A 22,129-nucleotide genomic window follows, 5' to 3' on the forward strand; every position below is an offset into this window, starting at 1 on the left:
GTGCAGCAAGGCTCTGAACCGTTGCAGCAAGGAAGGTGGTGCTCTGTCCCAAGAAGGGGAGTAAACAAGCCCAAGGGATTGACTGAGGGAAGGATTAGCCAGACCCTGTGCTATCTAGAAGGGTTTGCTTTGCCCAAGCCTGCGTCTCCAAGGCTAAAAAGGACTGAGCCTGCTGAGGAGAAGAAGGTACTTTGCCACATGGGTTAAGCCAGTTTTGTAGAATCTAAGCTTTATTTTAAAGAATTGAGAGCCAGATTCTCATGGAGCAGAGGGGGTCAAGGGTGTGTCAGCAGAGGAGTCTGTGAGTGCAGTCAGGGGAGCCAGCTGCAACTGGATAGCCACTGAGGACTCTCCAAAGCCAGGGGAGTCCCGGAGAGCACAGCAACAGCACACACACAGCAGAGTAGCCCAGATTATCTGGCCCTGAGTTCCTATTCCAAAAATAACATTCTGAATGTGACACAATTCAGTGCTGAGTCTGCAGATAGACAGAAATCGTGCTTTTGAGGCCAAATACTGTACCTTACCCTCATGAGTGGCGTGTGACTCCTCCATTTTGGGAGCCTGGGTGCTTTCCCATCCTTACCAAGACAGTAATGGTGGAGATGAAAGATACTTCACTTCTTCTTTCAAAACTGTTTCTCATACCAGGTTAGTGACCTAGTAGTACTGAGGATATATTAAGTCCATGGCACATTTGAATTTTAAGACTAAGTTAGCAAAGCACAACTCCCCCCCCCCCGCCCCAGAAAACCTCTAAAATATTCTATTAATACACAGAAAAAAAGTATTTTTCCCATACTCAAAGAAATCAAACCGCCAAAAAGAATTTTACCAACAAATTCATCTTGGGGATTAGAACAAGTCTGAGAAACTTCAAGCCCTTTTCAAAAAGTTGTAAATGTTTTATAATATGCCTAGAATGAAAGTGTCTTCAAAATAATCACTGCAAAAGAATATCACTGCTATTTGGTGCTAAGACTGAGGGATAGGCCACTGCTTGTAAATGTGCTTTGAAGATTACGATGATCTCAGAACACCTGGAGATTTCCACAAGTCAAGGTGAGGAGAGGATGCACCGATGCAGAATAGATTTACCAGATGGTAGCACATTCAAGTAGATAACTCAGTATGCATCATGCCTCAAGAGATCTTGCTTGTTCTGAGATGATCCAGCAGCTGGGCACCTGGTTTATTTCCATTCCTGTTTCTACTAGCCGGACTTTACGGAGGATACTTTATCCTGAAGGTTATACCCAGACTGCAAACATAAGCAGGAGATTTATCCAGCAAACCATATGGCAATAAGGGTGTTTTAGTGAAATAGAAGCATTTACTGAGAGATCTGTTACATAGTTGAAGAATAATATGATAATGTGTGTCTTCTCTAATTTTTGATCCTTTTAAAAAATTATATTTCAATAGTATTTCCAATTCCAGTTCCAATCAGAGTGATTTGTGAAGAAAAATTTGCAATTTTCTTCAAAATTGCCCAGATGACCTAGTTTTCATTTTAAACTACAGTTAGCCAGTTTACTGGAAAGTTGCTTATAAGTATACTATTATGTTTGGGAAATGAACATTCATAGATTAAGGAAAGATATTTTCAACCTTCTGCAAAATTAGGAAACCAGTTTTATTGCAATAAAAATTGTCAACATTTTTTTTCTGCAATAAAAGCAACTTCTTTTCCCAAGAAGAATCAGATTGCAGGTTGTTATTTGATTCTGAATAGTTACGTGCTTTGTTTTGTCTTGCTGTTGCACCCTGTATGTGACATAGTCAAACATACCCAGTAATTATTAGTCTGTAGACCTTAAAGATAAAAGATTCATCCCAGCCCTCTGTCTGTAGGGGAGCTGTGGTACTAGAGAATGTATTTGACATGTTTGGGGGTGGGGAGCAGCTTTAAGTTCTGTCTGGAGCTCCATAGGAGCCCTGCCAACAGAAACTGCCCAGGAGAGGCACTAAATCATTGCTTCTCCTGGCTGGCTTGACACCACTCACCTGGGGCCATAACAGGAGACTGCAGGCCTATGACAAAATAGAGGTGACTGGACAGTTTGAGCTACTGTGTCCTAGTCAGCAGTATGGGGTTGGGTCTGCAAAAGCAATCCTGAGCGTGAACTGGGTCCACTTTGGTTTTGTTCCTTCTGTTGGCTTTTCAGCAGTTGTTGCAAATGACAGATATTGAGACAGTTTCATCCCTAGGAAGTCATAGTTATGCCAGAAATGAAGTTGGCCCATTATTCCCAGAGTTAAGTCTACCTCACCTGGTGATGCTGGGGCTCAAAGATATTTTAGGCAAATGAAGATATTTATTATAAGGTTCTTACAGCTGAAGTTTTTGTTCAAAGAAACAGCCATATTAACAGCACCATAGCTAGTTAGTTGAGACTATATATTAAGTCTATGGGTATGTTATAGCAATAAAAAGTCAAATTCATTGGTATTGTATCCTGTGTTACTTTTGAGTCTTCATTTCCCTTCATTCAACTCTGTTCAGATTCTCATTTTACCAGATGTGAACTCAAAGCTACAACTGAACCTAAATTAATTCAAGAACCTAAACTTGCACAGCTTTTCTCTCCCTCAATAGAACACGTCTGAGTTTCCAAAGCTTTGTGTGAGCTATTATTTCTGGGCATATTATTGCTTCCATGTTTGGCCACACTGTCACTGCACTACCAGTTCCTAACTCATTGATCTGTAAAGTGCTTTGGGAATATCCTGGATATGAAAGGAGTTATAGAAACCATATCTTGTTTTAGTCTATTATGAATGAGCAATTTAATCAGTGGTGAGCTGCTAATTAGCAGCTAAAGGGGGCGAGGGGTTAGTTTGTTTTTTGTTTTGTTTTGCAGTATTGAATTAGTCTGATTTGTCAGCTTTGGAAAACATTACTTTTTCAGTTACTTACCTGAATATATCTTCTTTTTTTTATTCTAAGTATTCTAGTGTCTTTGTATTTCTACAATCTGAATATGATTTAATAAGCTTTAAAAAGATAGTGCTGGTTCATACCAAGGAAATCAGATTTACATAATTTTCCACTTGCTCATAGAGCCACAGCAGTTCAGATTGTCTTTTACATTGGGGAGATGGTTTTAATATGATAAGATGAAATACCACCTACAGAATGCTTGATCCTGCTAGCTTGACTTTTGTAATAAATTAAAGGTTGGTTTGTCAGACTGACTTTTACTATAAACTGCTATTGTAATCAAAAGAAGCAAAGGTAAAAGAGAAACCCCTTTCACTTCTGCCTGAGAAATAATTCAGCTTATTCATCCAGGGAGGGCCCATTCCTGTGGTGCTTACTCATGCAAATAAACTACTAGCCACTATAAGACTTCTTGGGCGAGTAAAGGTTCCTGGATTGGGACCTAGTGTTGTCTTTTTATGTATTTATGTTATTAGCTGAAACTTGTGCTTGGGAAGTAAAGTGATGTTTTGTTCATGTCTCTCGTTCTCCACGTAATAAGATCAACCTAAATTCAAAATTAGCAAGAACATGGCAACTGTGTCTCAGATTTCTGTACAAGGAAACTAGTGAAATGTTTAGTTATTGCTATTCAAAACACACTTAAATTCCAAACTCTCAGGACTGGAGTAGAAAGCAAACTAGATGTTGTGAACCCTTCAGTCTCTCATTATTTCTCCATTTTATTTCTTCTCTTCTGTTCTCAGGAATTCCTTACTCTTCTCATTTTTAGTGATTTAGTGATTATTTATGTAGTACCATAGCTGTATATGGTAGGAGCAGCCCCAGCAGCAGCTAAAGCAAGGACTGATGCACTGGAGGGAGGATGTGAGCCCAGAAATGTTCAGGGGAAGACCCCATTCACACACTCTGGGAGACCAGGACATAGGTTGTGCATCCTTTCCCCTATCCCTTCCACCATGTGGCATGGGAGGTTGTGGGGGAACTGCAGGGAGAAGCCAGCCAGAGACTCCAGCTGATAAGAGCAGCTACAGAAGGAGCTAGGGTTGCCAACCCTCCCAGTTTCGCCAGGAGTCTCCTGGAATCAGGCCCTATGTCTGAGAGGCTACTGCAGCCAAACCGGGAGATTTGGGGCACTAACAGTCCAGCAGCACAGCAGGGCTAAGGCAGGCTTCCTGCCTGCCCTCGCACTGCACCGCTCCCAGAAGCGGTTGGCAACCCGTGCAGCCCCCTAGGTGGGGTGCAGAGGGTCTCCACGCACTGCCCCCACCCAGAGTGCCGACTCTGTAGCTCCCATTGGCCGGGAACTGCGGCCAACAGTAGCTGCAAGGATGGTGCCTGTGGGCAGGGGCAGCGCCTGGAACGCCCCCCCGCCCCCCCCACCTAGGAGTGGCTGCCAGAGGGATGTGCCGGTCACTTTTAGGAGCTGCCCGAGGTAAGTGCCGCCCCCCTAACTCCCTTCTACATCCCAAACCACTGACCCAGCCCAGTGAAAGTGAGTGAGGATGAGGGAGAACGAGCGACAGAGGAAGGGGGGCTGGAGTGAGCAGAGGTGGGGCCTCAGAAAAGGGGCAGGACCTTGGGGAAGGGGCAGAGCAGGGAGCGGGACAAGCATGTTTGGGTTTGAGCCATTAGACAGTTGGCAACCCTAGAAGTAGCCAAAGTGGGAACCTTAGGACATTCAGAAAACTTTTCACAGGTTTGACTGGACTTTTTCTGCCCTATGTTGATTGGCTGTTTGCTCTAACCACCTCCCTCTCCCACCCTCACAGCACCCACAACTGCTCCCCTTTGCTATTACCAGCCCTGTCCTTCTCAATCCCCTTCACTTCAATGTCCCCTCTCCCTTCACTGTTCTTTCCATTTGGCATATCCCCTCCTAACTGACCCCACTTCAAAAACAAAACAAAATCTTGGCACTAACATGGCATTTGCCACCATCACATTGTTCAATCTGCTGGCGTGTTCTACCCTTTCTAGGGTGACCATATTTCCCAAAGGCTGGGGCTGGTGTTGCTGCCTGCCCCCTGCTGGAGCCCTTCCTCCTCCTGCTGCCACCCCATCCCCCTGCGTGGGGCTGGCATCACCATTTGCCCCACACACACATTCCTTTGCACCCCACTTTTTTGACAAAAGTGGGCATTTGTCCCGTTTGCTCTTACTGACTGATCAAGTCGGCAAGAGCAAATGGGACAAATGCCCACTTGTGTCCAAAAAGTCAGGACGGCCGAGACAGAGCTTAAGAAAGGGACTATTCCAGCCAAAATGGGAGGTATGGTCACCGTAACCCTTTCCCCTCCTCTGTGCTTGTCTTGTTTGTTTAGATTAAAAACTCTTTGAAACCCTGTGTTTGAACAGGGCCTAACACCTTCTTCGTTGATTCTTAGGCATAATTTTATTAAACATGATTAGTAATAATGGTGCTTTACAGGCGAATAAATGACAGGTCCAACTCCCAATGAGCTTTCAATCTGTGAATCTGTTCCTGCAAACAGTTACTACCAAGTGCAGTGCTCACTCTCACGAATGGTCCCATTCCATTCTGTTCTTGTCTGATCAGACTCTCATACCATCTTCATTACCATAGCATTTGACTTGCTATGGTCATCACATGGGCCGGGGAAGCTAATGATCTGACCAGCGGACCAAATTCAGTGATGAATCCTGATCATGTACCACCTGAGGCATGTTGTGTATACGCTAAAAAAAGTATCTTCTAGAAATCCATTAAGCAATGTGACTAGCATTTGTCATGTAATTCTTTTCTTCCTTTTTTTCCTCTCCAAAATTATATGAAGATTTTTAAATATGTTTTTTTATTTTCTTAGTTGATGTCTGCTGTGCTATGTGCCTTTGTTATTGAAGGCAAGGCCAAAGCAGTGCTCCTCACACTTGTACTGGAAAATGTCAGTGTTTGAGGCAGTTGTTAGATCATGTAGAGTTTCCTCTATAGCTTTGGAGTGGCCCCCAAGAAATTTCTGTCTCTTATACAGATGAAGTTTACCCTTGCTGTATACAGCTCTGTTGTGCCTCAAAAGCAGAGTTGTTGACCACCATCCTCACCCCAGAGCTACAGGAGATCTTTTAGGTATTCTGGGCCCTGACCAGTGAGTGCTTTGAAGATAAGGATCACAAGTTTGAATTTGACTCTTTTTTTTGTGTGTGGGTAGCTGTGTAGAGAGAGGAGGACAAGGTTTAATGTGTTTGTGTTAGACTGTGTTGCTGAAGAGATGTGTTGCTGCATTCTGCACTAGCTAGAGTTTCCTGAGGACTGATGACTTCATGCCTAGTTATATTGCAGTGCTGCTGTAATCCAGCCAGGAGATGGTGAAGGCTTAAATTACTGAGGCTAGGTCATCATTTGTCAAGATGGAGTCTCCTAGCCAACCCGAGATGGTAGAAAGTGTAATTCAGAGACTCTGTGACAGCTCAGTGTCAGTGAGGAATGCAGGAGTACTCCTAAACTATGAACTAACTTAACCAATAGTGAATATGTATCTTCAACCAAAGGAGAGTGCACCATGGCCAGAAACTCCTCCAAGCATTTCCCTTTACCAAACAGTGTAACCTTCATCTTGCTTGGGTTCAGCTTGAACTAGCTGTTCTTCATCTGTATGTTGTCTGTGTTGCTGGCACATGAGCCATGTCTTCCTACTAGTTGTCCTAGTGGCTGTGTTGATGTTGAATAGGATTGGTGATAGAACTCCTCAAGTTGGGTCTAGTGATGGAGGTGCAGTTTCCCATGACTATTTGGGGGTATCCCTCCATGTATTCCCCTAGACTCCTCGATAGGGCTATTCTAGATAGTACCCTCTTTGCTTGACAGCAAGTTTCTGCAGAAATGTGTACTAATTAGGATCTACAATTTCAGGGCCTAATTCTGCAACCATTATCTAAAGTAGCACTCACATGAGCAGGGATTGCTCATATAAGTAAGTGCTGCTCAACAAAACGGTTGCACAATCAGGTCCTACATTTTAGAATAACCCATAATAAATGCAGAAAAAGCTTTGAAATGAGTGATAAAGCAAAGAGCACAGTATTCATATGTAATCAAAGGAGGACTGGGATCGTATTGTTTCAAATATTGGAGTGATATTTTTAAATAGAATCTTTCACTGAAGACCATTGAATATTAAGCGTTGTGTAGCTTATTTTCAGTGTGTGCTTTTGGCATTCAACAACTGTGAAACTGTCAGATTTACCAAAAAAAATCTTGAAATGTGACTGAACATCATTTAGAATTAAGGGCCAGATTCACTGAAGGTGGGGCAGGAATATGTAAATTACATCCCAGAGACAGGCAAGCAATGAGACCACCTTTATTTACCAGTAGGTGCTCTGCAGGTGGAAGCTGCTAAGAAGATGCACTGATAAAAATGGCATTCCTTAGCTATCTCAGCTATGCTTCTTGTCAGCCAGTGCTGCCTATGATTTTAGGCTGTTCTGTCATATAAAGCACACCCCACCCCAGCACAGGAGGAGTTGTAGCCATTTCTCTGTTGCAGTCTCCTCCCTTGGTAGAATTTCTGTAGCTGGAGCCCAGCATGAAGCAGCATAATCTAGCCCTAGGTGTTCATTAATATTGTTATTTATCAATGCTACAACACAACTGAATGTTAAAATACTATGGAAAGTTACTTCTAATTAAGGTGCAGAGAAGTACACTAGTGCCTTATGTCATCTTCTTTTTATTCAAAGATTCTTTTCCTGATGTTTGAATAGCAGAGATCTTGGAATTATGGATTATTTTATGCAATTCTGTGCTTCGAGCAGTTAGAACCCTTTACTAGATATACATGTAAATTCAAATGGTTAAGGCTCTGTTCAGGGAAGCATCCAAAAAGTTGGTGTATATTCAGGGCCGGTGCAAGGATGTTTCACGCCCTAGGCGAAACTTCCACCTTGCGCCCTCCCCCGTTCCGCAAGCCTGGGAGACGGAAGAAGTGAGGCAGCCATGGCGTGCTTGGGGGGGAGGGGTGAGCGGGGGCGGGGAGTACCCCTGTGTGTCGCCCCCCCCTTACTTGCTGCAGGCGGCCCTCCCCGTGCTCCCCTGCCCCAGCTCCCTCCACCTAAATGCCGGCGGCAACTGGGGCGGCCGAAGATCTAGCTGCCGTGGTCGCTGCCGAAGAAAATGCCGCCCCCCAAATCCTAGCGCCCTAGGTGACCGCCTAGGTCGCCTAAATGGTTGCACCAGCCCTGTGTATATTGATAAGCTCTTGTGTTTGTAAAATAGGCTATACCGGGGTAGGCAACCTATGGCATGCGTGCCGAATGCAGCACGCGAGCTGATTTTCAGTGGCACTCACACTGCCCAGATCCTGGCCACTGGTCCGGGGGGGCTCTGCATTTTAATTTAATTTTAAATGAAGCTTCTTAAACATTTTAAAAACCTTATTTACTTTACATACAACAATAGTTTAGTTATATATTATAGACTTATAGAAAGAGACCTTCTAAAAACGTTAAAATGTATTACTGGCACGCGAAACCTTAAATTAGAGTGAATTAGGGTGCCGACCCCTGGGCTAGACATATGACAAAAATAGGTGTTGACCAGAACCTGAATGGGAAGAAGGGGTATGAATACTTACTGAACATTTCAGAAGCTCCAAGAAAAAGTTTGAGCTTCATGCATCTGAAATAGTATAGCAACGCCATCCAGTTGATCATTGTCATTACAAGATTTGATTTTTCTGTGACATGTTTATCTATAGATGTCAAATTGTTGTATTGCATTAGTTGAGTTTTATAATTCTGGCAACTGGATCCATTTAATGAAACAGAAAATGAATGAGTCTTTGACACTAAGAAGACAGGTAGACCTATAAGTATGTTTTATGTTTTATGAAGGAGAAAATTGGGTTTGACATATGACAAAAATAGATTTCATGAGATTTCAACATTTGTGCTTTGTTGACCAGAAACTGAATAGGGAAAAGCAGAATGAACACTCACTAAACATTTCAGAAGCTCCAAGAAAAAGTTTGAATTTCCTACATTTGGAATAGTATAACAATGCCATCCGGTTGATCATTGTCATTAAAAGGTCATAAAAATTAATAAAATATTTTATATAAAATAAAGAAAGTTGAATAAGTTCAGTCCTGCAATGGGTTAAAGTTCAGTGGGGTTCTTTTTTAATTCAATCCCTACTCCACACTATACAGTACTCTCAATTAATTTACCTAATCTTATATTTAAACACTTCGTATATGTTTGTCATAACTGTAAGACCAATCATTCCATTGTCTGGCTATTCTTAACATCAGAAAATGTATTCTAATAAATAGAACACTGCCATGACACTGAGGCCAAGCCAAAGTAGTGGAAGCACAGAATCTTTCCATGTAATCTATATGGGAAGAAGTAAAATTAAAGGTAGAGGAACACATTCTTACAGAACATCTGGGATGATCTAGTACAATCAGTATAACAGCACACAGATCAGAATTCACAGTTTATTCTTAGATTTGGAATTTGAAATCCTGTTAATTTTGAAATTGTGCAGATGAAGCTAGGAAATATAGACATTAAGTTATTTACTGAATTTTTTTCAAAGCCTTTAATCAACCTTGGGCTTTGGGGTTGTTTGTTTTTTTGCGGGGAGGGTTGTGCATTCTTTCTCTTCCTGTTGAAAAGATTATACTGTTTTGGTACTCACATTTCCATGAGCAATTTGTATTCCCAGTTACTAGTGAATTATTTTGTACAGTTTACCCAGTTTACAGTTTACCCAGTGATATTAGACACCATATGCTAATACTAATGCTAACATTCATATAGTACCATGGTATGGGAGTACTTTTACTGGGAATATTGCAAAAATGCCCACAACAGATTCTAAGAGCAGATCCAGGGTCTACAAGGACATACTGTTCAGTAAAATTGGCAAGATATAGTACTGAAGAATAATATCTGAAGCAATAGTAGTGTCAAGAGTCAAATCAGTTTTCTGCTATGTCTGCATTTCCAAGAGAATCCATTAAAAACAAGTTGCTCCTGTTGTCAGGACCAGTGACTGTAGTGGAAGAGCACCAAGAAATAATAGATTTTGTTGTGATCCACTCTTCATTCTTCCCAATAATTCTTGGCATTTCATGGTTGGAGCAGCATGACCCATGTATCTCCTGGTGGTGGAAGATCATTAGCTTCTCCTCTAAATATTGCCAGAAAGCTTGCTTCCAACAAATTGACTAACCCCTAGGTAATCTGCATTCATGGCCCCAGGATTAGATAAGACCTTTAAAAGCGAGAACTTGTTAATCATGGACTAACCAGAAGGCAGCTGCTCTGGACCAGAACCTCAGGCTCCCCAATAAGTGCCAAGACCACTTGGGTGTGTTCAAAAAGAAAAATGTGAATTCCGTGCCCCCACATAAGGCCTAAAAGTGTCCAGTAGATTTACAACCTCAGGCAAAAGTGTGCTACAGATGAATATACACCATGTCTGAATCAGAGCTGGATGGGGCTACATGTGTATATCCAGGAAAATTTGACAAAGGGCTTCATTTCAAGATCCACCTCTCCAGCAGGGTCACCAGTCCTCTTTGTGCAAAAAAGGATGGGTCACTATGCCTTTGCATAGGCTATCACATATTAAATCAGGTGATTATTCATAACCAGTACCCATGCCCCTCATCCCAGAATTGTTGGATCACCTGAGGATTCCCAGGATCTTCAGGAGGAATACAAACTAGTTTGCATAGGGACTGGGGACAAATGGAAGACCATTTTTATACTTGGTAGGGGCACTTTGAATACTTAGTAATGCTGTTTGGCTTAACCAATGCTCCCTGCAACATTTCATAAACATTGTGTTCATAGAATAGAATATCAGGGTTGGAAGGGACCTCAGGAGGTCATCTAGTCCAACCCACTGCTCAAAGCAGGACCAATTCCCAGACAGATTTTTGCCCCAGATCCCTAAATGGCCCCCTCCAGGATTGAACTCACAACCCTGGGTTTAGCAGGCCAATGCTCAAACCACTGAGCTATCCCTCCCTCATCTGCCCATTTATAGTGGAAGCAGACACATCTAACATGGCTCTGGCAGTGACACAGACAACTCATCCCCATAGAGATGAACTATGAAATCCTGGGCAAAGAGCTGCTCTCAATCAAAACTGCATTAGAAGAATGGCTTTGCCACCTTGAGGGATTCTGCATCCAGTACAGGTTTTTATTGACCATAAGAACCTTGAGTACCTCCACGAGGCTCAAGCTTTGAACCAAAAATTATGAAGGTGGACCTAGTTCTTCTCCCGATTTGAGTTTACAATTACCTATCACCCAGGAAACCAAAATTGGAAAGCCAATGCTCTATCACAAAAGGGGGACTACTACCAGAAAAGCAAGGAACCTACTTCTGTCACCACCCAACTCCTCAAGCGTGATATTTTGTAAATGCCACAATTCAGCACAACTTGCTCTCCCTCATCTGATTCACCTTGAAAGAGCTGCTTGCCCAAGGGATACAATCTATGCCATTAGCAGCTAAGATGCACCGTTTGGTGTGGGATGGTATAACCTACATTGATGGATGTATATGTGTCTCCCTGGGGTGTCTCCTACTGGAGGTGCTATGGCTGGGTCATCATGCTCCATTTATAAGCTTTTTATCATAACCCGTATTTTCAATAATGACTAGTGGTTTTAGGTGCCCAACTTGAGACAACTTAAAGGGACTTGATTTTCACGAAGTGCTGAGCACCTGCCCTCTGAATACCGAGTCCCTTTAAGGTGCCTCAAGTTGGGAACCCAAAACTTGGAGCACACCAAATCACTAGCCACTTGTGAAAATATATGCCAACTTGTTTTGTATCCTGAATGCAGGTCAGAGGTCTTCAGGCTAAACTGAGGCCAGACGTATGTTTCGGTGTCTACTGTTATTTGAGTGTACTTTCAACATAATGCACGGAGATCTATAATAAACTGAGTAGCTGTGATGCTTCATAAAATAACGCCCCCTCAAAAAAAACTTGCATTAAATATGTCTTTAGTTAGGGAATCAGTCATCCAAGAAACTGTATAAAGAATAGGGATATTCTTCCAGTCACATTGCTCAGTTGTCTGAAAATTCCTAACCTTATAAATCTGCCTCACAAAAGGAACAGTATCCATCATAATAGACTATGCTATTATACATTAGACATGATGCATAATGCAACCAAGTGCAACAAATAAGAGGGGGAATTGGGAATTTGTTTTTAATGTTTTAATGTTGAATTGAAATTCAAAAATTTTTGTTACTTCAGAATAAATATACACATTGCTCAGAGGTAACTTCTATTTGTACTAAAGGGTTTCTTGTTCACAGTTTGGGCAGTTGGATAAAACCCACTTAATTTCTCTTTGTAATCCTCTGACACAATGCTGAACTACTCATAAGGATCCTCTAATATCAAAATACATTAAACAGTGTTATTAATAGGCTAGGTTAGAAACTATTTAGTAAAGTAATAATTTTCTACTGCAGAAAGATTGATATTCATGGCAAAACATGGAACCTAGAGACTTTATCAGTTATTAGTCTAACTACCTTGTCACCAAAACAAAACAAATATATATATAGCAGGTGAAATATTGCTATATCTTAGTTTTTCTTCACCCTCGCCTACGTGGGTCAACTCTGATATAAAGATGAAAATTTTATGCAGAAACAAAGACAAAGTCCACACAAAAAATACATAGGATGAGTTAATAAGTTAATTACAATAAGACTTAGCACAGCTATTATTTTCAGTTTACCGCTTGTTACCAGTTGAGTTTTTCATGAGCTATCACCATTACATTTATCTGTGCTGAAATGATTTTCCTATAATCCCACACCACTGCCTAAAGGAACTAAAACACAATGTGATATTTTGTAAATGTGTCTCTAAATGATTACATCGCTCAAAAGATTTTTAACTTTTGTTCTTAATTTTATGAGGGAAAAATTGATCCAAAATATACATTTATGATAGTATTCCCTATTTGTTCTTTAGTATTCTTTTTCTCTGTGAATACCCGCATTCATTTTGTATAATTTCAAGTCTTCATCTCAGCTATTAATTGTATCAATTAAAATTCCTTCTTCCTTTGAAAAAATTCAATTTACTGCTCTTCCAAGTTTGAATGAAAACCTTTGAGACTAGTTTCTGTATCTTCAGTTTTTGAGACAACAATGAGGCAAATTTGTTTATCTAGCCTACAGTAGTTTAGCACCCGGATGGCCTTTTCAATCACAGAAACACATTGACCATCATTACTAGTATCCCCTGACACTATGCATAAAACTATTCAGATTATATTGACATATAATTTGACTGGGATAAAATGGTTTAAGTACTTATGTGGTGAGAGTTTTACTGTAATTTTAAGAAAAGTAGAGACTATGGGTTAAGTTTTCAAAATTATCTAAGTGACTTAGGAGCTCAAGTCCCATTTTCTAAAGTGATGACATAGACACTTAAGAACCTACATTTCATGGAATTCAATAGGACTGAGGTTCTTAAGTGCTCAAAGTCACTTTTGAAAATTTAACCCTCCCACTAGATAACTAATTTTTTTAACCAGAATTGTGCATTCTGTGTGAAGCTTCCAAGATTCCGTGATTAATAAATGATGATGAGAGGATGGATGGTCTTGTTAAGGCACCAAACTAGAACATGAGAATTTCTCTTCTGATCCCAGCAGACTTCCCATATAACTTGGGAGAATAATTTTTTTCTGGAATGAAGAATTAATTCCCTTTTTTGCCTGCATTCTCTGTCTGTAAAATGGGAATGATAATGTTTCCCAGCCTCACACCCCCTGTTGTAGGAAGAATTGATTGCTTGTGAGATATTCAGATTCTATAAAATTAATGCCATGGAAAAGCCAGTAATAATAATAAAAAAATTATTTGAGGAATTGGAATTTTGACAGCTAAGAAAATCTTTTTAAGGCATTCCAAATCACCAATTCATAAATGCCTTAGATTCCTTGCAGAAACTGGCTAAATGGAAAAGATTACAGGATGGTCTATTTGAAAAATAAATCTGAGAACCTTTTTTGCAACCATGATGTCAGTGGCATAACCTTTGAATATATCACTGAAATCTTTAGGAGATATCCTGTACAAGGGATACTTCTTTCTTGAGCAAAGTCATAACTGGATGTGAGTAGGACAACCAGGTATAGCATTACAGTGCTGAAGGAAAGACTGGAGCTGTAGCAAGAGCATTTTAGTGTTAAGTGGGAGAGGCATCAAACACTCGAGTAGGAAGTACAATCTAATACCTCACCAATTAGTTCAATTCATTATTTAATAAATACAACAAAGTGTCAGGCATGCATTAGTCAGTAGTGTTAGTGTAGCAGAAACAAAAACAATGATGCTGTAATACAGTCGGTGATATTTACAGGTGCGGGACTAGATAAGAAAAATATCTGACTTTACTTTTTACAGGTTGCATTGTTGCAGCATATGTACTTGAAAGTAGATTGGTTTTGTGCTCATGAACTTGCAGGAACAACAGTACCTAGAACTCAGAGGTAAAATTCAGCCTAAGCAGAGGACTAGCTCAAGTCCTGTACGCAACTTAGTCCCACTTAGACGATAGCTTAAGGGATGTATATGCCTTTTGTTGGCCTTCTACACATGAATTCATGTCATGCTAGGCACGATGAACAAGGTTCTCCACGTAGTGATAGCAATGTACTTTAAATCCAACCTGCAGCACTTCTGCTGCAGTGCTCTGCTTCTGAGCAGAGATTGCTCAGTTCTGTTGAAGCACATAGTGGAGAAGTAATATCTTTTATTGAACCAACTTCATTTGGTGGCGCTTACGCAGAGCTCTGTAAGCTCAAAGCTTGTTTCTCTCACCAACAGAAGTTAGTCCAATAAAAATTATAACCTCACCCACCTTACCTCTTTAATATCCTGAGACCAAAACTGCTACCTCAATGAAGCACATAGTGATCTCAGATGGATAAATGTCCTTTAAAATGAAGGATGAAACCACTAAATTAATTTTCACTGGGGCTCCATATGTAAGCACATGTATATGTTTTTGTGAATAATTTGTAATTGCTGTACAGGAATTTCAGCTTTGATCCAGTTATTGAATTTTTAATTTTTGTAATATCAGTTCAGTTTAATAGTATGTGACACAGTCCTAATACAGGAATCTTGTTTCATAGCAATGATGATTTCTCATGACTGTCATGGAGGGTTTTTTTAAAATCTGATGTTTAAACTTTGGAATATTTACCTTCAAGATGTTGAGTGAGAGAGTGGAAAGGTGAATGGAATGAAGAAAACAATCTGTAGGCCTGTACAGGAAGCTAGAAGAGAGCAGATCTACAATACACTTATAGAAGCACAAGAAATCTAGAGGTGAACTTACTGTAGATTCCCAGGCATTAGTCCACTTGTGCAGTACCAGGTTAAAGGTAAAGAAATGGCAGCAAGGTATCCTGTAAAACTTTACAGCTCAGATTCTAATACCTTTACTCATGTTGAATAGTACACAACATGTTGAATACACTACAAATAGGGCTGTTTGTGAGGTAAGGCACTACCCAATACAGTAACTCCTCACTTACCGTTGTAATTATGGTCCCGAAAAACGCAACTTTAAGTGAAACAATGTTAAACTAATCCTATTTTCCCATAAGATGTAATGTAAATGCAGGGGGTTAGGTTCCAAGGACATTTTGGGGGGGCAGACAAAAGGCATTATATATTGTATGGTACTGTACTGTACTGTGGTTTGGAAGTGCCCCGGCTTGCCCCACACAGGCACAGCCCGCTGCAGGCAAGGATGCTAGGAAGCACCTTCGCAGCAGCAGCAGCAGCAGCAGCAGCAGCTTCCCTGGAGAAGAACAGGTGCTGACTTTGCCGGGGATGCTTCAGGCCCACCTCTTCCCACCCTCACTCCACCTCCTCTCCGGAGCAGCCGCATCCCCGCTTCTTCCCCACCCCCAAAGTCCTAAGTGCCACTAAACAGCTGTTTGGCAGCGCTTAGGACTTTCTGGGAGGGAGGAGGAGAAGTGGTGACCCGGTGCTTCCCCGCTCCTGCCCCTCCCTCCCAGCCCTTTGCGCTTAGGACTTTCTGGGAGGGAGGGAGGGGGGAGGAGCAGAGAAGCAGCGCTTTCCCACTCCTCCCTCTCCCTCCCAGAAAGTCGTAAGTGCCGCCAAACAGCTATTTGGCAGTGGGGGAAGCGCTGGGAGGGAGGGGGAGGAGGCAGAGAAGAGAAACTTGTGCAATGGTCCCTTGTAAAGTCGCCGCTCTTCCACAGAATCTTACAAGCAGTGGACAGAGCAGGCAGCCAAACGACGTTATAATGGAGCATTGCACAACTTTAAACAAGGTAACTTTGAAACCATGTTAAGTGGGAGGACGTTAAGTGAGGAGTTACTGTATGAGTAAGAGGATCAGAATCTGACCCTAAGATGTTAGTGGGGGGGGAGTGGGAGGAAAGCAGCCTAGGACGTAAGGAGGACTGTTAAAGGGAAGTGGAGGGGGCATAGACAGTAGATAAATAATCAAATTATGCAATAAAATATGTTTTTCATGAACCTATTTAGAGACTTCATGATTTGTAACATTGTTACTGTAACTTCTCCATTACATTCCCCAAAACTTAGCATGAAACATACACCTCTAATGATGTGAAAAAATAGCTATGCATAAGAAAATTAAAATGGAGTATATTACCTTTTCTTTATTTTCTCATAACTATCCAGCAACACCAGGATTGGGATTCCAAGACCCTTTTGCTAGGCCAAGGAGTAGAATTTAGGCATAACTAAAGATCATGGGACCTGAGGCCACAAAAGAGTTTAGAATCCAGCAATAGTTAAGACCATAAAGCCAAAAATGTAAGTTTTCTGTCTGCCCCACATAAAGTTGAGTAAACTAGTAGTTATTAACTTTCTCCTCTGTGAAAATGACTCTCTTTTTCATAAATAAGGAGTAAATAAGTTAAAAGAGAGATTGAGTCAGTGAAAACGGGCACACCTTGAAAAAAAAACCAAAAAAAATTAAATAACAACATGAATATTCAGGCTCAGGGGACTCAAAGAGCCTTGATTTGTATAATAGTAATTTGTAAGACCATTTAGTGTCTAATAATGTAGGATCAGGCCCTTGCCTCCAAATATTCTTGACCTTTTCTCAGTTTTAATACAGTTTCACATTCTTTTTGTTTGTTTCACTTTATTGTGTTCAGTTTAAAATAAACAGTACTTATAAAAATAGAAAACAAACCTGAGTATTTGCATGTGGACATCTGGAGAAAAATTCACTTCAGTGCTACAAGCACAGCTGTAGGAATACTTAGTATCACTGCTTTTTTTTTTCAAAATTTTGAGATTCTGGGGTTTTATCTAAGAGAATAATTAGTCGTAGGCATATCAAAATGCAAGATTTCATACTTAGATTGCTACTCTCCTTTAAAAGAAATATCATCTGATTGAAACAAGGGATAATTTAGCATGGGTGTATGGTAATAAGGGAATAATTATGGCTCTGGTTCTGGAAAACATTTAAGAACATGCTTAAATCCATCACTTCAGGACATCACTTAAGCATGTTTAACTTTATTCAAGTGCTTAAGATCCATTGACTTAAAATTCACATGCTTAAAAGTTGTCCTAATTAGGCAACAAAGAATCCTGTGGCACCTTATAGACTAACAGACGTTCTGCAGCATGAGCTTTCGTGGGTGAATACCCACTTCTTCAGATGTAAGTAATTAGGGAAGCTTTCCTGAATCAGAGACTGTACCAAGATGTGATGTAAGGTAACATAAGTCTTTTAGTAAACTGTAATTTCCTTTTCAGCTTTGCATTTTATAGATATGTCCAAAGGCTGAGTCCTTCACTGCTTGTGCATATAAAACTGCCTTTGACTTGACTGGGAGTTCTGGTTACATTCAGAATGCAGAATTAAGATCATAGACAGTATTGTGTTAGAAGCTAGTAAAAGCCCATATCATAAAATTCTGGTCTGCACTTTGGCACTGTTGAAACTATGAGAAATCGAGTTGTCAGTGTTTGCCCAGTCTTGAAAATGAGCACTTATTGAATGGCCCAGATTCTGCACTGAGATTCACAAGTGCATTTTCAGTTGATTTCAGTAATAGATGTGGGTGCAAATCTGAGGGCAGAATTCAGACCATATTGATTATTAAATCAGACTTTCCAGTGGTTCTCAACTCAACTTTCATCTTATTTGTTCCTTTTAATATACTATTGTATTTCTTTATTCTATTTGTATGTATTATTATAACTATAATATTCACTGAGATGTTAAAATGGGGGATTGCAATATATGTTTGCATTAAGAAAAGGTAAAACAGAACCCTTTTTAAAGAGAGTGAAAATAGACATGGACCTCTTAGCCAGACAAAATTGTCAAACTTTGGTGTCTAAAGTTAGGTACCTAAATCCATATCAAGTCAATGAGCCTGAGTCAATGATCTGATCTTCAGCAGTGCTGAGCACCCGCAACTTCCATTGACTTCAATGGGAACCTTGGTGCTTAGCACATCTGAACATCAGGTCATTGATTCAGGTGTCTAAGCGGGGATGTAATTGCCTAATTTTAGGCATCCACATTTGAACATGTTAATGGTAATAATTATTTATTGTTCTAGGTAAGATGAAAGAATAGACACTATAAGTCTTATTTTGTAGTATGTCTTTCTATCTTTCAGCTGCATTTTCCAGTTATCTTCTAGTTTCATATTGAGCACTCCTGAGACAAAAAGAAAAATGCAAAGATTTCCAAATTGCTGTAAAATAAAAGAATTGGGGATGGGGAATAGAAATATTTACTTAACATTTATTCTTTTCTTTCCAGCTCCAAGTACAGCCCAGTATGGAATTACCGGTGGTGCTGAAGTTCTGTTCTCCTGCTGGTACCTTGTGTTGACACTATCCTCTTTCACCAGCATATTCTACCTGAAGAACATCATTCTACAATAAATATAAAGAACCATGAAAGGCTTTTAAGGATTCTCTGAAAGTGCTGATGACTGGAGCCAATCTGGTAGAGTTTGTTAAAAGCAGCGTGGGATATAATCAGCAGTGCTTACATGGGGATGATCGCCTTCTGTAGAATTGCTCATTATGTAAATACTTTAATTCTACTCCTTTTTTTGATTAGCTGCATTACCTTGTGAAGCAGTACACATTGTCCTTTTTTAAGACGTGAAAGCTCTGAAATTACTTTTAGAGGATATTAATTGTGATTTCATGTTTGTAATCTACAAGTTTTCAAAAGCATTCAGTCATGGTCTGCTGGGTTGCAGACTGTAGTTTACAAAAAAAATTATTGCAGTGAAAATGTGATTCTTTAAGGCTGCAATACAAGTATTCAGTTCCCTCTTTAAATATGATTCTATCCACATTTATTCAGAAGCATTTTTATTTTAAAAAATCAAATAATATTGCCTTCAAAACATTTCTTCAAAATATAACACATATCTAGATTTTCTTCTAGCATGATATTCAGGTTTCAAGAATGAGCCTTGTAATATGACTGCATAAAGCGATTCTGCTTCCCCACCCCGCCCTGTATATTCAGCATAAGTGTGCCTCCATAAAATACTACTTTTCTCTTCCTCTCCAACAATTCTGGAATGTGTACTGGTAAATGACAACATGTAAATTCAAGCATACCTAATCTCCAGTTGAGGACAAAGATGCTATTGGCTAAAAAGAATACCTTCTCTTCCACCTCCAGTGGGGTAATGGAACTGCTCCAAACTTTGCTCACAACAACTAGACTACATGGTATTTTTTAACCAGTCAATCAAAAATAGCACAGGTATATTTCCCTTATTTTTTCCCTCTAGTGTAGTTAATTTGTAGATTTTGTTTGTAAAACAAGTTTTCCTGGTATAAAATACAGCACAACTCTCTTAAGAGACTTCTTGTGAATGTAGCACTTTTCCCTTTCATTGCTCTAAGTCAGAACTCTTAAAAGACTGTATATGTGAGGTGGTGACAGTCCTTTTTTTATTATTGGCCAGTACTACATGAATTGATGTTCTTGCACTGGAGTTGTACTGATCAGCTAACTTAGCAATGATACTTTCATTGCAAATGTTTTTAAATCTCAGATAGCTGAGAACATAGGAAGCATTGAACATACATTTAATATAGATATAGTTAAAAACAAGTGGCTCTAATAACTATATTTTGGTGCACCTTACAAATGCTGTCACATTACATCTTAATTGCCAGAATTTCATTAAAGCACTGCTAAGATGTATGAATATCTTACCATAACAATTAATTTCACCTTTCATAAATGACTCTTGCAGTCCCCACATATTGCATTGAGTTCAAGAGAAGTTTTTCCTGAGTAACTGATTGGATCCTTGCAAAACTGGAGGCTGAAGCAAGGTCCCTTTAAAAATTTGACTCATTATGAAAGTTGACCATATATGGTCCAGGCCATCACCCATTGTAGTCAGTACAAAGAAACACACCTTCTTCAATGGAATTGGATTGGGCCCATATAGAAGAGCCACTGGTGATAAGAATTTCTAATTAAAACATTAATTACAATATAAAATTATCCAGTCACTTGTTCAACATATAAAACCACAGTAAATAATAAAAAGACTGTTGCCATGTGAAAGTTGGAGTTATTTATATCAAAAGAAGATTGTCACTGAACACCATATTGCTATTTTGGCTACTTTTTTAGTATCACTGCCACAAAAATTTCGCTCAGACACACGCCTACTCAGTCATTTTTAGTACTGTGTTAAGCTCCATAACTAGCTAGCTGGGTACTGTACATATTCAGCACTTTCAAATTCATTTTGCAAATATCCTATTTTTTAAAATTCAAATTATGAATTTCTTTAGTACCTTGATCAACTGCCCCATTACTAATATATAAACAAAATATGCAGCAAATATGTTGTAATTACTAAACGACGCTTAGATAAGGAGTATAAAAAGAATACACTGACTCCATAATAGGGCAATAAAATGTATTGAATCACGCAGTTTGTGTTCAGTAATAGATTAGAATATTTCTATTCTTCTCAAATTTGTGCATTAAGCAGGTTCTGTTTTCATAAATATGGCATTTTTTTAAAACCTTGAATAACATGATGACATTTTATTAGTTGAGGAAGCAGTGTATAAAACAGTACGAACCATCCTGTACACTATCCTGACATTCTGATCACTCTTGTATTGCAGCTTTAAAGTGCTAAGCTCTAGAATCCATTCATTAGAAAAAATGGTGCTGCAGAAAGTATTACATGTGAGTACAGTTTTATGAAGAAAGAAACAGCTCAAGGAGATGTATAACTCAGATGCCTTTTCTCACATGAATTAGGAATTGTTTCTATACTGTAGCTGGACCAAATTCTATATTTAGGCTAATTGTTTTTTTTCATGATTACTGACACATGGAATGTGAGGATTCTGGCAGCAGAATAGAGTATGGAAACATTTTTATTAAATATGAAAAAATGAAGTATTTACTTTTTTGCATCATGAGAATATTCTTGCCAATAAAGCCACTGGAAAACATAGGCCAAATTTTCAACCTAGCCTCTGAATTTGCACTTGCAATTTTTGTGAGACAGTTTGTAGCATGCAAAAATCCACATTTGTGGGCACAACATTTGCTTCTGCAAACTAGGTATCTATCGGCTCTGCATGTTCAAAAGTGATAGTTTGTGTGTGCAAATTTAAGAGACCAACCCTGCGCATAAGTACTGGGGCCACTCACATTAACACTGTGTCGGTCACTAAATGTTTGTAGGATTGGTCTCTCACAGGGTGTTTATGAATATCTGACCATCTAAGGTTCCATTTGTGCAAAGGGTTATGCATATGCTTAACTTCATGCACTGAGTAGTCCCAAAGAAACTACTCGCAGTACATAAAGTTAAGCACGTTCCTAAGTTTTTGCAGGGTTGGGGTCCAACTCAATATTGGTCAAATAAAGTTACTTGCGTCTTAGGTTAATCTGTTCCATGTGGTAACCTGATAATTGTACATTTTGGGACTTATCGAGACATTCTTTCAACATGGACTGTGCGGACTGTTGCAAATTAAATACAGTAGCATTTTACAAAATTGATCTTTTAATCTCTGGCGTATACTTGCTTTCTAGCTGATACTTTCATGATATATTCTATGCTCATCCAATTGATACCCCTTACTGTTCAGATTTT

General features: G+C 39.7%; 1 protein-coding gene across 1 annotated transcript in view; it reads left to right on the forward strand.

The window, feature by feature from the left end:
* NEGR1 (neuronal growth regulator 1) overlaps positions 1-20,284 on the forward strand; it is a 216,606-nt gene extending 196,322 nt beyond the window's left edge. The window contains exon 6 of the mRNA XM_039483111.1: positions 18,781-20,284. Coding sequence (XP_039339045.1) covers positions 18,781-18,905 — 125 coding nt within the window. The 3' untranslated portion in view covers positions 18,906-20,284. The remainder of the gene's footprint in view (positions 1-18,780) is intronic.
* The last annotated feature ends 1,845 nt before the right edge of the window (positions 20,285-22,129 follow it).

This window comes from Mauremys reevesii, linkage group 8 (genome assembly GCF_016161935.1).
Source record: "Mauremys reevesii isolate NIE-2019 linkage group 8, ASM1616193v1, whole genome shotgun sequence".
Lineage (NCBI taxonomy): Eukaryota > Metazoa > Chordata > Testudines > Geoemydidae > Mauremys > Mauremys reevesii.